Raw genomic sequence first — 16,409 nt, forward strand, 5'->3', positions numbered from 1 at the left:
GGGAGATGACCTTCTGCCCACGTCAGAATGCGGGACACCCGTCATCGCCGTCTGACTTAGAGTTCCTCCTTGATGGTTGATGTGCAATTGCTGTGGCGTTGTCTGACTGAACTTGCACGGGCTTTCCATGAAGTATGTGTCTGGCCAGCTTGACAGCTCGGAAAACAGCTCAAAGTTACAATATGTTGGCAGGGCCGCTTCCACCGCTGTCCAACGACCCTGAGAAGAGTGCGTGCCGGTCACTTTGCCTCTGAGATGGGAGTCAGGGACGACTTCTTCTAATTGATTAACCACCCTTGTGTCTGGAGAACAGAAATTGTTAGCTGCAGATGGTGGTGGAGTACTTCTGGAGACCCTGCCAACAATAGGAGGTCGTCCGGGTAAGGTAGCAGTCGGACACCTTGTCCCCCGCAGGTGGGCTGCCATGATTACCAAAGTTATGGCTAACACCCGAGGTGCAGTAGACAGGCTAAAAAGGCAGAGCCCGAAACTGGAAGTGCTGCTGTTGTATAGCAAACCTGAGAGAACGCTGGTGAGGGGCGCAATGGGTTGGTATGCATCCTGAATATCCAGAGATACCATAAAATCCCCAGGTTCCATAGCCAGTATGATTGAGCGTAGGGTTTCCATCCAGAATCGAGGTACCCTGAGGAATTTGTTCAGGGATTTGAGATTCAGTATAGGTCGATGAGATCCGTTAGGCTTCTGAACGAGAGAGAGCAAGCAAAATAATAACCTGTCCCTCTCTAGTGTAACGGGACTGGTATAATGGCTGCTGCTTGCAGCAAGGACTGAATGGCTTTCTGGATCTGCAAGGCCTTGTCCTTGTCTGAAGGAGGGCTTGTGCAGAAAAACTGGTGGGGAGGCCTTCTGCAAAACGAGAGAGCGTACCCTTGGTAGACCACTTCTCTTACCCAAGAGTCTGTGGTGGTCTGACACCAGCACTGAACTGAAGACGTCTGCCTCCCACTCTGGGATCCCCCAGAGGGAGGCCCGTCCAGTCAGGCTGAGGGTTTATCTTCTGACAGAAGTTGGACGTCTTGTATTCCAGGCCTGTTTCTTGGGCTTGGCAGTCTTTTTGGGGACTGATTGCCGAGGAAAGGCTTGACCTTTAGGATTCCCTTGGGGCCGAAAGGACGAGGACCATGGTCTCGTAGAAGTAGATGCAGAGGGCAGAAATGCTGCCTAAGCAGCTGCCAATGTGTCCACAATCTTGTTTAAGGCCCTGATTCAGAGCCGGACGCTCTGACCAGAGCGCTCGCTCTGAATCAGGGCCCACCTCCATAATTATGGAGCGTCCTCCTGGACACTCGTATAGCTGTGGGTCACCACCCACAGCCTATACGAGCGTGCAGGATGATTGTCGCGATGGTCTTGACCATCGCGACCGTCGCCACTGCGAGCCGAAGCCTGCGGTTGAGTTTCTCAACCTCAAGGTCCGGAGTGATTTTGGCTCTATCAGAGCCAAAATCACTCCCACTGACATCACTAGTGATGTCAGTGGGGCCGGCTTCTGACGGTAGGGAAAGTCCTTCGCTCGTCGCATCTCGCGCATGCGCACGACGGAGCTCCCGCCGTCGTGCGCATGCGCAGTGCACACCATCGACCCACTTGCGAGCGGACAGCCGCTCACGAGTGGGTCTGAATCAGGCCCCAAGTCCGGACCAAACAAGATTTCACCATTATAAAGGCAAGCATTCTTGGGATTCTTCCCAAAATGCCATAGCCTTGGCCACCCAGGAGATAGCCATGGACGGCCGGACAGTTGTCCCTGAAAGAATAAATAGATTTCCGGTAAAGTTCCACCTTCCTATGCGTAGGATCTTTAAGGAAGATATGGATGGCATAGGCAACGTAGCACTCCTATATAAGCGCGTAACATGAGAATCCACCACAGGAGGAGTCTCCCATTTAGCACAGTGTTCCTCTGGAAAAGAATAACAGTAGGCTAGGCATTTGAGGCTGGTAATGCTTCCCAGGTGATTGCCAAGCTGCCGCCATATGATCCACTAGCTGATCAGATAAAGGAAATTCCGGAAAAGTAACCCTTATTTCTCTGAACAGAACATGTTTGGACCGCGGTGCTGGTGGTTCGCCCTCCTCAATGACTAAGGCAGAACGCACAGCTCATATCAGAGCAGGAATATTGAGCTTAGACAGAGTCTCCGCGTCCTGCGGAGGAGAGTCAGGCACAATATCTCCATCATCAGACTACATCCCAGTATCAGTATGTAATGTAGACAGAGCTGACTACAAACGCCGCTTGGCAGGCCTACGGGGATTTTCTCCCTGCAACATGGCTTGGAAAGCAGTGGAGGTGGCCGCCAGATTCTGCACTGAGCTAGAGAGGGTATCCACCCATGGTGGAGGCACAGGAGGTACCTGCACAGCCGTATCCTGTTGATGCAACCCCTGTGAAGGAATAACAGACTGCTGTGGGAACCCTATAGGGGGGAAACAGTTGTTACTACCAAACGGCCCGCAAAAGAGGTCAATACCTAAGCAAAGGAAGCCCAAGGGGGTTCCTGCATAGGGACCGAGACATTAGAAGGACCTGGAGGATTATAGCATCTCACACATAATCCATCTTGTACCATCTCCTCCCCGCGTAACCTGCCGCACATGACTTGCATGACAGCAGGATGGGCACATCCGAGTGTACATCATCATACCGCTTTGGCAGAGAAATAAGCACACAATATGGCACGGAGTATAATGCAACCCCTGAGTATGTCAGATACTAGGCGGGAACCAAAATGCTATTCCCGGCTGATGCTTTAAAAAGCTGCAGGGACAAAGGCTCAAAAAAGGCATAGTATGTGATAGACCACGCAAAAATTAGCATTAAATGTGAGGTATCAGAAAACACCATGTACTGTTAGGGCAGTAGATAGAAAGCAAAGGTATAGCAATATGTCTGACAGTATGAGTTAGAGACACAGACAAACAGCGCTAGCACAAGTCACACAATGCAGAGAAATCACCTGCACAATGGCACTACAATTCAACTACGTAGACTAAGTGTCTGGTAGGCTCTAGTGCTACATACGCTGACCAGGTGGTGAGGTATGTAGGGGGAATGGACTCAAGTGACCTCCTGAGAGAGCTGCGACTTGCCAGCGAGTGAAAATGGCTGCCGGAGACCTCAGAGGGGGCGAGTCCGTGGAAGGGGAACCGCTTCAGCAGAGCCAGATCTTAGCGGAAAGGTACGCTGAGCTTAGGGGATGAGCCACTAAACAAGGGAAGGCTGCCTCCCCTGGCCGGCAATTAACCCCCGGGACGCCGGTTCCCATCCAGCTTCGAGTCCCTGGTGGCATAGTGGAAGCGCAGTGTATATGGCCTGGCTCCATTGCCGTCATATCCAGTCTGTCCCGAGACCCGGAGGAAAGGACTGCTATCACACGGTTCACCGCAAGCAGTACCGCCGTGATCCCCATATCTGTACTGGTGTGGCAGGGCGGCAGCGCGGACGTCCTATGGACAGTCCGGCGCTGCCTGCTCTGAAGATCTTTTTAAATGTTCTGGGGCTGTGAAACAGCCTCGCTGCATCTACAGTGACCAGACTCCGGTGGGGCACCAAACGAAACTGAGGCGCCTCTGGCTCGGGGGTGGGGTATAGGGAGAGTGGCCCGATGCATCCTTGGGAACAAAAGTTTTACAGCGTGGTGCCCGGATGTCCAAGCCATCACCTACATCCCAAGGTCTCCCTGTGGAGCCTATGGACCCTGAAGAAGAAATGGACATTTTTATGTATTAGCAAATTCCAATGGTGAGTATTTATGAGCCTAAAGCATTCTTATAACTATTGAATTATAAGACCACAGGAAAATGCGGCCTGGGTTAAGCATAGTGCCTCGGGAAGGGGAGAGGAAAGACCCATTATTACTTAAGCAATAGAAAATATAAGGAACTCTTTTTAAGAACTTATTTTAATGTGAACTTGATATCCCTATTTTAAACAGAGTTCTGTATAAAAATGTAAAGAAATCGGAATTGTGGCTATGCCAGTTAAACGTAGTGAAAGATTAGATTACATGCTTTTTTGCACTGATAGGTGGTTCATTTGTTTATTAACTGTAATTAGCCTTCCTGACAAGATTAGCTTGCAGTGCTTGTCACAATGAGATGGCCTCTCTGTGGATACAAATTCTCACAGCTCATAAACTGTGTCTGGACAACAGCTTCATTCAAATGGCAAATTGGAAAAGGGAAATCTGAAACAGAAAAGCACATCCGATGGGCTAGCAGCCAAAATACCAGCACCAGTTGTGCCAAGGGCTCAGTGTGAAAGAGACTACTCTAATATTAGCAAAATGTTGTACAGCAAACAGAAAAAAACTAAAAGATTTCAGTACAGAAATATTCTTGTGCTTATATCAGTAACTTAAAAAAACAGGATATATTGATGAAAACTTTACTTTCAATGCCCAATTGATGTTTAGTTTCCTCTATTTATGTAGATGGCATTTGCAAAAGATTATACTTGACAGGAATTGAAAGCAGCAATTAATATAACTACTGTATATTACATTTTTAATGTGAAATCTCATAAAACCAATAAAAACTGCAATGAGTTACTTGATATGAAGTCAAACTGTATGCACATCCATAATTTAAAATTTTCAAACACTGTCACTTTCAAGAATCACATTTATTTTGTGAGCATTTTCAGAGGCTATTCAATTCTTTAAGCCTGCGCAAATAGCCTTCAGCATTTCTGTCCACCCCCTCCTGAGAAGGTGAGCAGAAATTTGTGAAAAGTCAGTGTTTAGGTACCAAACCAGGACTTTAAGACAGGTTTAGATGCCATGTGCAACAAGTGCGATAATTAATGGGCACCAAAACAATTGAATTGCTACATTGGGTGCCCATTATTACAGCGCCCAACACAAGTGAATAGTCCCTTTTAGTCTATTACACCTTGGGCAGTATTCAATTAGTTTTGCGTATGCAATAAAGTTTTGCATGCCGGACTTTACCTACATTGTGTATTTTAGCCGCGGAAACTTATCGTGCGAGGAGCCGCTATTCGCCCTATTAAATTCCAAAAGACTCGAAAACGGCGACACGCGATGTCAGAATTGGGAAAATCAGCCTGAACCCCCCAAAAACATACAGAAACATTGGGGATAAATGTAGTAGTGTCCGATTAGCCCTAATAAAACTGTTTGGGGCACCCACAATTGCCTCCAATTAGTGTCTTTGCACAAGTGGTGAATGGTATACAGCAGTTTTTTGGGGGAGAAAATCAGTCCTCTCAAATTTGGGGTACCTGAAAATGGGTGCTAGCATATTTAAATCTCTAAAGTGCAGTTTTAATAAACGTGAAGTCCACCCTCCTAAAAGCACGTGCAATCCCAAAAACACTTGACCCCTTCTTAGAACACCCCCAGAACCCTATTTCTCTAGTTTGCAAACTTGTCCCCCCCCCCCCCCCCAATTCTTTTTTTGGGGGATTTTTTGATGCAGTTATAACCCTTGGAACAGCCCCCCAAAGGATGAGTGGTTTCCCCAACTTTGCACCACTAAATAAAAAATTTACACTTTTCTCCAGCTATTCAGAGGCGAATCTTTTTCGCCTATTACAGTGCCTTGCAAAAGTATTCACCCCTCTTTGCATTTTTCATGTTTTGTTGCCTTCACAACCAGGATTTAACATGGATTGTTTGTATGTGTGCATCATTTCATTCACAGAACATGCCTATACAATTGGAGTTGTGTTTTTTTTTATATTGCGAATCAAACATTTAGGACAACATAACAGAAAACTTCAGCGTGCATAACTATTCACCCCCCTAAAGTCAGTACTTTGTCGAGCCACCTTTTGCGGTAATTACAGCTGCAAGTCACTATGGATAAGTCTCTATGAGCTTGCCACTTCTTGCCCCTGGGATTTTTGCCCATTCCTCAAGGCAAAACTGCTCCAGCTCCCTCATGTTGGATGGTTTCCGCTTGTGAACAGCAATCTTCAAGTCTGACCACAAAGTCTCAATTGGATTGAGATCTGGGCTTTGACTAGGCCATTCCAACACATTTAAAGGTTTCCCCTTAAACCACTCGAGTGTTGCTTTAGCAGTATGTTCGGGTCATTGTCCTGCTAGAAGGTGAACCTCCGTCCCAGGCTAAAATCACAGGCAGACTGAAACAGGTTTTGCTCAAGAATATCCCTGTATTTAGCACCATCCATCTTTCCCTCGACTCGAATCAGTTTCCCAGTCCCTGCTGCTGAAAAACATCCCCACAGCATGATGCTGCCACTACCATGTTTCACTGTGGGGATGGTGTTCTTGGGGTGATGGGATGTGTTGGGTTTGCGCCAGACATAGCGTTTTCCTTGGTGGCCGAAAAGTAAAATTTTAGTCTCATCTGACCAGAACACCTTCCTCCATACATTTGGGGAGTCGTCCACATGCCTTTTGGAAAACTCTAAATCATGTCTTCTTATTATTATCACTAAGGAATGGCTTTTTTCTGGCCACTCTTCCATAAAGCCCAGTTCTATGGAGTGTACAGCTTATTGTGGTCACATGCACAGATACACCAGTCTCTGCTGTGGAACTCTGCAGCTCATTCAGGGTTACCGTTGGTCTCTGTGCTGCCTCTCTGAATAATGTCCTCCTTGCCCGGTCTGTGAGTTTTGCTGGGCGGCCCTCTCTTGGCAGGTTTGTTGTGGTACCATGTTCTTTCCATTTGATAATGATGGATTTGATGGTGCTCCGGGGGATCAAAGAATTGGATATTTTTATTTATAACCCAACCCAGAATTGTACATCTCAACAAGTTTGTCCCTGACTTATTTGGAGAGCTCCTTGGTCTTCATGGTGTGAAGGATCCAGTCCCTGTCCCATTACCACAGTGTTTGGCAGTGGGCATAGGTGGTGGGTTTCCACAGCTGCTCTACGGGCGAAATGGCAGCATATCCCATTACACTGTATCATCACCCCCACCCCTTTGGGCTAGGTAATATTAACCAGCGCAAGGGAGTGAATAGCAGTCTGACAGCGGGGAAGGAGCAGGCAAGAGTTCCTGAAGTCAGAAGATGCAAGATAACCTGCATGCAAAAGAGCTTAAAGGCAGTCGCCCTTTATGTGAAGGTCAATAAATTAGTAAAATAATATCCTGTATTTCTTTTAATATTTTCTTTACAGGTGGACTACAGGTATCAGAGGCCCCTAATGTCCAGACATGCTAGCACATTTTTTAACACAAGTGCCAGCATGCCGGGGCAGGCTTGCTGGGACCTGCACTCCGCCTGCAAAGAACATTATCATTTTTTTTTTACACCTAGAACCACGCACCTACCACCACCTAGGGTGCGGGGCATTGACCTGGGCTCCAAGCCCAGTGCTTGTTGTTGCTCGGGAGGGGGGACCCCATTTTATATTTGGGGCTGGTTAATGTGAAGGCAGGGGGACCCCATGCTGTGTGCCCTCCTGTTATGGCATTATCCCCCCAGATTGTTCAGCCTGGTGCTGATTATTGGAAAATAGGGAGAACCTCACGTAGTTTTTCCCCTTATTTTCCAAAACCAGATCAAGCTCAGGAGGTTCAGGGTTGGTTACTGATTTGGGTGCGGACCCCACGCATTTTTTTTCCTTTACAATTAACCTATTACTTAGCCTGCACAGATACTGTGCAATGTAGCTCTGCCCCTTAATTTGTAAATTTGTATGCCAGTGGCAAGAGAAGCAGACTGGCGGTCTGCTGAAAAATGGACAAGCATGTATGCATAGACTGGATGTAGAATCTGCGACCAGGTCTGCAGAAGAATTGTATACACAGTCTGATCTCCTGAGGATTGGACAAGTGGGTACCCAGTTTAAGTCAGCACTCTTAAAATCTCTGCTAGTTCGAAGATATATGAAGAGAAATAAATGAAGATGAATGGCAAGAGGCGCTGAACATACCAGTGATCGCAAATACGCGCTACAGCGCGTATTTTACCCACAAATGAGGACTGGGGACTCACTTTTTCTGAATGGGTGGGTCCCCGGGAACGCGCTCTGCTGCCGACCAATCCCGAGACTCCTGGTTACTTGATTGATATCTCCCCTGGCCCGGCTGCAGGGGAGACAAAAAAAAGGAGGTGGAGCCAGCCGTTACGTGCCCCTTGCTTGATGCAGCTGCTCACTCAGCATGAGAGGACTTACCCAGCGTGCAGAGTGCGGCCGACAGCTCCTTGCATCCTGTTAACAGAGCGACCCAGCTCCCGACAACCTGAGTGGCCCAGCCGCCGGCATGAAGAAAACTCCCGGCATCCTGTACACCAGTGTTGGCTAACCTTGACACTCCAGCTGTAATGGAACTACATAACCCAGCATGCACTGCTACAGTTTTGCTATTAGGGCATGCTAAAACTGTGGCAGGGCATGCTGGGATATATAGTTCCACAACAGCTGGAGTGTCAAGGTTAGCCAACACTGCTGTACACAGAGTGGCCCAGAATTAGAGGACTTCCCCGGCATGCAGAGTGCGGCCGACCGCTCCTGGCATCCTGTTTAGAGCGGCCCACCTCCCGGCATGAAGACAGCTCCCGGCATCCTGTATACAGAAGGCACCGCGGACCAGGCATGTGAATACACTCCCTGGGGCAGGTAAGTGTAAAGTGGGTAGAGCAGCGGGTGAGGCTGCTGTGAATGTGGGAGTACCACAGGGCGCCTGGCTTCAGCAGTCCCCAGGTTTCTATATTTAATCACCGCCTCCCCTCCAACTCTAATACCCGGTGGAACGCAGCACTTCTCCTTTCCCTGCTTACACCTCTTATCCACCTCGATCTGTCAGCGTTTCCTCTTTCCCCTAATACCCAGCGGCACCCAGCCCCCGCCTACCCCTCCACCTCCTTCTGTCAGCGGCTGCTCTCCCCCTCTAATACCCAGTGGCACACAGCCCCTTCTCCTGTCCGTGCCTACCCCTCCACCTCATCCTGTCAGTGGTTCCTCTACCCCTTTAATACCCAGTGGCACACAGCCCCTTCTCCTGTCCGTGCCTACCCCTCCACCTCATCCTGTCAGTGGTTCCTCTACCCCTTTAATACCCGGTGGCACCCAGACCATTTTTCCTGGGTCCTTAGGATGAAGGGGAAATAGAATCAATCCTTTCTACTGTTCCTGTCCTACCCCTCCACCTCTAATACCCAGTGGCACCCAGCCTCATCTCCTGTCCTTAGCTCCCCGCCACCTCCTCCTGTACGTGGCTCTCCTCCACATCAAATACCTGGCACCCAGACCCTTCTCCTGTCCCTGCCTACTCCTCCTGTTCCCAGCTCCCCTCCACGTATAATCTGGCTCCCCACCTCCTAACTCACGTTCCCCGCTTCCCACATCCTACTCCCTGGCATCCGACCTCCTACACCTGTCCCCAACTCCGCCTCCTACACCAAGATGAGGAGGAGCCATAAGGGCCTGCAGCATGAGAACAGCCGCCCCCATGCACCTCACAGAATAAAAGGATAGAAGAATGCACAACTAGAAGCAGAGAAAATCTTTTTGGTATATTTTTAAAATGTATTTATTGGTTTGCAGTTTTTCAAAAAATTATGCAGATACTTCAGTTTCTGCATAATTTTATATATTACTGCTATGTAACTGTCTAATGCAGAAGATTTCACAGAAATCTCCTGCAGAAGGCTAACTACCGCAGCAGACTTCAGGCCCCATTATTGTCAATGGGTACTGCTGTCTGACCTCTATGTACAAAACTGATGTTCTTGGGGGTACCAGATGGACATTCTAGGGTATGTGAGGAAGTGTGGTGGCATATAGGGAGCTCCAAAGCATAAATTATGATGGGACCCAGAAATGTTAAGGTGGCGGGTCCTTGGGACTCAGATATTTTGTGGCTCAGTGCGATCACTGCATACATTTCGAAAAACAATTTGATCAACAAGCTAATCCATTTAAAGGGCAGTGCTTGCTGTAAACATTCCACACATGAGGTACATTTTTAATTGTGATACTGACAAGTGATTAGGACATCACAGTCTAGAAATAAAGAATGTCTTAAATTTATTCAAAATTAGTTCCCCATAGGTACGTAGTCTCCAAATTGTGGACATTTTTATTTTGTGCCTATAAACAAAAACAGGATTTTGGTACTTACCGTTAAATCCCTTTCTGGAGTTACACTGGGATGGGTGGTGTGTGAAGCCTGGTACTTTAAATATTCTTAAGAATAGAAGTTGGCTCCTCCCCCTCTAAACCTCACTGGCCTCAGTTAAGATTAACCAAGCCCAAGCGGAGAGGAGAGAAAACAAAGGAGGAAGAAAAGTAGAAAAGAGGAACCAACCCAGAAAAGGTTCAAGGATTGAAACAGAACTACCACAAATAGACACGCTGCAAACAACCAAGATGCAGCTGCACCAGAGAACAATGCAGCAAGGAACAGCACTGGGAGGGGGTCTAGTGTCCCCTATGGAATAGGAGAAAGGGATTTAATCGGTAAGTACTAAAATCACGGCAACAGGTACCAGGCACAAGTATTGCAAACTATAATTATATGTTAATACTGCTGCTTTATTCATACTACAGTATACTTTGCTTCCCACTAAATGAAAGAGGGCTTACAATGCAGAGTAATACACAGCCACATTTGTGCCTGCAGATGCACAGCATCAGGTTATGAGCACACAATGCAGATAGAATGGCGACGTCTGTGCAAAACGTGCGCCCGAATAAGAGGTGTAGAATCCAGCTCGCCTATATAAAAATTTAACATGGGCAGGCTACTAGGAACCAGCAGTGGAAGCCCCCGGCGCAGCCATGTGAGCAAAGGTGAGAGATAGGACCGCACTGCCGCTAAGCTCCGCTCCCAGCCTGGGCCCTGCCATAATTTAAATTACTGACCAGGGAAGTGATATAGCATGGTGTGTATCTTGGATATTGCAACCGGCCCCGCCCAGGGGCCGACACCTGTATTGCAGCAATCGCTCACAGGGCAAAGCGTTGTCTTTTTAACATATATTACTTGCGTGGCTTGATTAACTCTTTGTATCCAAGAAACGTATTCTCGTTCCACCGAGAACAGTGGGTCCCGCCACTTGCTTGCTGCAGTCTCCCTCGCCTGCCCTTTTCTAGCTGTGCGCGCTGACTGGACAGCCTCAGCTGCAGCCCCACCCACCGTCTCATTCATAATCCGGCAAGGTGGCATGTGCTTCTTGTGCCGCCTCCGTGGGCATGGTCTGTCTCCCGGCCGAAAAATGCACTGGATTCGAAAGTCTGCGGCGCACATGGGAACATTCAATAGTAGGAGCCATCGAAGGTATGAAAGTATGCCATGTCACACTATCAATGGTTCCTCCCAAGTTATCCACTGATGGAACACACACAGATGGCCAGATCCTTACGCATGCCCATTTTTACCTGCTTCCAAACCATCGACTTCAAGAACAAACTGTTCACTTGCTGCCTAATATATCCTACCCCTTGACAGGTGCCATTGTAATGAGATAATCTTAATTTCACCTGTCAGTGGGTTTAATGTTACGGCTGATGGGTGTAAATGGACACATTAAGGTTTATAACCTTTAAGAAAGATATTCAGAATTTATATATAAAACAGATGTTACTTACCCCCTTCAAAAGCATCCTTTACAACTATACAATGAATGACAGGTCAAACAGTTCTCTTTAATCTTGGGCAGTTTTTCACACAGCCTTGATGCTGGCAATCTTCATGCAATCCAGATAAAAGAATGCTTGCTTCTTCAGCCTGTACTTTGTGTATATTCTGATAATGAGCATTAAAATTATTTATACCTCCCACACACGCTAGAGACTCATATGCTTACAGAATTGTGTCCCTATGTGAACCTATCCCTGCAATCCAGTAATAGCAATGATGTAAAAAAAAAAAAAAAAAAAAAAAAAAAAAATAGCAGCAAGAGTCCCACATCTCTTAACAGTTATACAGACTTTAGCGGCTTCATTGTTATGTGCTATGTGTGACAGCACATGTATAATGCACACTATACTGTAGTATGCTTTCATATAGCACATAATGGAGGCACGGACTGCAGAGCAGCACCCTGGAAATAGTAGTCAGATATGACAAAAGCAGGACCCCTATTGAGGAAGGACTTTCATTATTTTCACTAAGATACCACATTCCCTATTTAAAGTCACAATAGCATGTCCAAATCTATTTACCAGATTGTACATCAATGACCATCTGATGTCCTCCCCTCATTCCAGGCCTGCTGTCCTCTCCATCCCCTATAATAAGGAAAAAAATAATGGAACAAGTTACATAAAAAAGGAACCTATTCTACCATAAATGTACTAAAGATATAGGATTATCTATAATGTATGACACATGGCGTTTTCCAGAGAAGGTATTTTCCATAATTTGGAGCACTTTGCATAAATTAGATTTAAAGTTACCAATCTGTCCTAAATAAACTGTTTAGCACATCTCTATACAGGTACTATAAGCAGGAACACTATGATTACGTCTCAGCATATGGGAAAATCACTGAAGTTGCAGCAGTAAGTTTCTATGTCCATGCTCTGGACTTTTCTGTATACCGGGTTTCAGGAAAAGAGATTCTTTATCTATATGGTATTAAAGACTATTCCATGTACTGTATTACTTGAAGACAGATACAGAAGTCAAGAGCTATGATCCGCACAAGGTTTCGATAGTTCAAACATAGTACATACGTCCATGATCCAAAAAAATAAAAATAAAAGTGTACATACATATTGAATAACTCATTCAAAGCAGTGGACATTAACGGATAAACAAGTGTTATATTAGCAATTAACACAACAGAAAATATTCAAACGCACATTAAAGACATATAACTACAAATCTGTATAAAACAGAAAAAAATACTAATAACCAAAATACAAAAAATGAATATTATAAATGATATGTTAAAATGAACAACACTGGATAGCATGGAGCACAAAGTCATACAGCTCAAAATTTATAGAAAAGTCAGGTTTTCTTTTAAATTATGCCTTATTTACATGGAGCGCAATAATGACAATTGGTAACATATTTAAGGCCAAATATGCAATTGTGGTAATGCATGTTTAATATTGACTAATTACGAATGAGGCAACAATACCAAAGCGAAGATATTGTTATACAAGAAGGAACCTCTACCATATGCTCCAGGAAACCCCATTATAAGCTTCCAGCCAATCATGTCTAATGCCTTTCTACATCTACTTATAGTAGTAGGGCTTGTATCATGTGCTCAGATACAGTATATGATGCATAAGGTATGTGACCTTTGAGGTATTAATCCATAATAAAGTTGGATTCATCACACTAGATAGTTATGGACTCAAGTGGGACACAAGGCTTTAACTTGTTTTGATAAGCATTGCAAGCAATTTACCATGTTTTTGCAGGGATATAGGCATATAGCACAGCAATCGACCCTCTTTTTTAGGGGAGCACTGTGACGTCGGTCTAGAGTCTGCCTACAAAAATAGGACTGGGTAGAAAACTCATTAAGGGGGTATTCATGAAACCTTGGTGAGAGAAAATTGTGAAAGATAAAACATAGCCTGTATGACAGTTAACAGCTGATTGGTTGGTACTATCCCTCACAATTTTATCTCTATCCAAGCTTTCATGATTATCCCCCTAAATGCATAGACTAAAGGTGCATACACACACGATTTTTTGAACGATCGATAAACTATATCGATCACTTACTAAGTTAAAACAATGAACGATTATCGTTCATACGAGTTCACGTTTGTAGTTTAGTCGGACTGACCAACTCAACGATTTCTATTAAGGGAATAAGTAAAAATAGTTTGCAGTTCAAAAAAATCGTTCATTACATTTAGTAAATGAACGATTTTAGTAAACGATTTTCGTTAATTTTTCCCTTGAAAAAATGACCGAAAATAGTTTAATAAAATCGTTAATTTACAAAATCGTTGCGTGTGTATGCAGCTTAAGCATTTTAGGTTTTAGAAAAACAATCTTGGCCAGGACTCTTTCCATAGTAAGAGGATTTTTAAGGGCTTGTAAATCTTGAATGGTGAGGGGTTGTTCCAACACTTATGCTTTTTGGGAAGCCAATCATTAATTCACCTGCTACCTCAGCCTTCTTAGATTGGGATTTTCTAAGGTGGTTTTGCAAGAAAATATGTGGTTTAGTGTAGTACAAAGCGCATACATTTTCTTAGTTGTCCATCTATCAATGCCTAAACAGGAGGTCAAATAAAAGCAATATTTAAATTACTCAAGCAGTTACTATCCAGTCCCCAATATTTAATTAACGTAATACAAAAATCTAAATCTTTCCTTGAAAAAAAATAAAAATAAATAATTAGACAAAATACTTGTTGTAGCTACCTTTTGTGCTCTTAGGAATTATCTGGTTCCACTGTGGTTTATATTCTTGTTGACTGATATACTGACTAAATAGACCATCTGTGAAAAAAACTAAATTAAATCATTTCATCATTATACTGATGTCCATACATACACACATACTTAGAGACTATGGACTGAAGTTGGATAGCCAAAGTTTCATCAGAATACCACTGGGACACGCAGTACACTTCACAGGAGAAAAATCTCCATTTTGTATATTAAAAAAGCCACCAATTGTGATCCAAAACGGTTTACACAAATTTCTTATTTTCCTCCCACTTAAAATGTAAGCAGTCAGGTTACCATATAAGCAAGAATCTGACCTGTACAAATGGAATTAAGGCAATAACTGGGAAAGAAGGTGGACGGGACACATTATCATCTTCATATTATATTTAGATTTTTACTTTAGCCTTTACAGTTTGTGCTGGAGAAACGTGCATGATCCATCTCTCTGCAAACCCTTACCAATGTTAGATTATTATGAACAGTGATCACTTGATAAAATTCTATATAAATTCAACCATCTGACATAATATAAAATAGAAAATTATCCAAGTGTTGAACAGAAGAGTGTAAACAATACTGTGTACATATTGTAGAAGTGACCATTACTACCATTTACGGCTTTTTCAATCAACTCCTCACTGCCATCAAAGTCTCCTTTCAGCACTAGCTTGTCATGCAGCTCCGTTAACATCGGGTGTTCTAGGGCAATTTTTGTTTTCTTCTGTAAGGATTCAAAAGCCTCTGTGTAGTTGTGCTGGCGGAAGTGCTTGAGACAAAGACGAATAGCTTCTTGTTCACGGTACTACTGGAACACAAGGAGAAGGATGAGCAAATTTACTAAAAATACTATCAGCAGCTACAACTGGTATTGTTTGCAATGAGATATACTGACACGAGCACATTTGACACTTAAGAAATGGATTAGCAAACGTACCACACAAAAAATAAGGTACAACAAAACGACAACAAGACTAATTCTATTACGCAGAGTAAATCCAGCAGATTCCAATCTTGCAAAGGTTTTGGGTTAAAGATGCTGTAGTTTAGGACAGAAGATTTATTTATACTTGTTACTATGCAGTAGAATGTTCTAAATAAAACCAAAATTAGAAAAAGTTTCTAAAAACATTTTAGACACGCAAAACACCATATCCTTAAGCAATCCACAAGTTAAGCCATTGGTCTGTCCGCTGTCAGCAATGCATTACATGTAATTAAAAGGAAACCATCCACACAGACCATCTAAGCAGGGTCTAACACCAGTTTAAGAGTACAATGAGTCTTGGTGTGCATCTAAATACTAGTACAGTACATACCATAAAGAACAAAACACATAAGACGATAGCCAGGTAAAAATCCTGTCTAAAAATAAGACTTATGGTAAGAACTTACCTTTGTTAACTCTTTCTTCGAAGTCCATAGGGTCCACAGGGAGCCCTTGGGGTGTAGGTGATTGCTTGGACATCTGGGCACCATGCAGTTAAACTTTTGCTCCCAGGATGCACCAGGTCACTCTTCCTGTACCCCGCCCCCAAGGTACCTCAGTTCATAATAAGCCAGGAAGAGAATATATTTAAAAAAAAAAAAAAAAAAAAAAAAAAAAAGAAGAAAGTCTGGCACACACAAGAATCACATTCTCACATAGGAGACTGAAAACCGGTGACCAGAACGAAGACAATTTGAAGCCAGGTGCGTCAGGGTGGGTGCCCAGTGGACCCTAGGCATTTAGAAGAAAGAGTTAAACAAAGGTAAGTTCTCCCAGAACTCATTTTCTTCTTCAGGGTCCATAGGCTCCACAAAGAGACCTTGGGGATGTCCAAAGCAGTCCTTTTAAGGGTGGGGACGCTCCTGCGCTGAGAGGAAAATCCAGCGCCTAAAGGAAGCATCCTGAGAGTCGAAGGTATCAAAGGCATAAAACCTTAGAAACGTCTGGACAGAAGACCACGTGGCCACCTTTCAAAGCTGTACAGCCGAGGAGCCACGGCAAGTTGCCCATGAGGTACCCACAGAATGAGCAGTTACAGAAGGCAAAACAGGAAGGCTCTCCTGAGTGTAAGCTT

The 16,409-nt window shown here is 44.5% G+C and overlaps 1 protein-coding gene across 1 annotated transcript in view; it reads right to left on the reverse strand.

The window, feature by feature from the left end:
* Positions 1–16,409, reverse strand: part of MKLN1 (muskelin 1) — a 117,563-nt gene that overhangs the window by 60,081 nt on the left and 41,073 nt on the right. Inside the window, exons 6-8 of the mRNA XM_088468697.1 lie at positions 14,959–15,151; positions 14,320–14,397; positions 12,144–12,209 (exon numbers count right to left, since the gene is read on the reverse strand). Coding sequence (XP_088324823.1) covers positions 12,144–12,209; positions 14,320–14,397; positions 14,959–15,151 — 337 coding nt within the window. The remainder of the gene's footprint in view (positions 1–12,143; positions 12,210–14,319; positions 14,398–14,958; positions 15,152–16,409) is intronic.

This window comes from Taudactylus pleione, unplaced genomic scaffold, assembly GCF_031769625.1.
Source record: "Taudactylus pleione unplaced genomic scaffold, aTauple2 ptg000086l, whole genome shotgun sequence".
NCBI classification, from domain to species: Eukaryota; Metazoa; Chordata; class Amphibia; order Anura; family Myobatrachidae; genus Taudactylus; species Taudactylus pleione.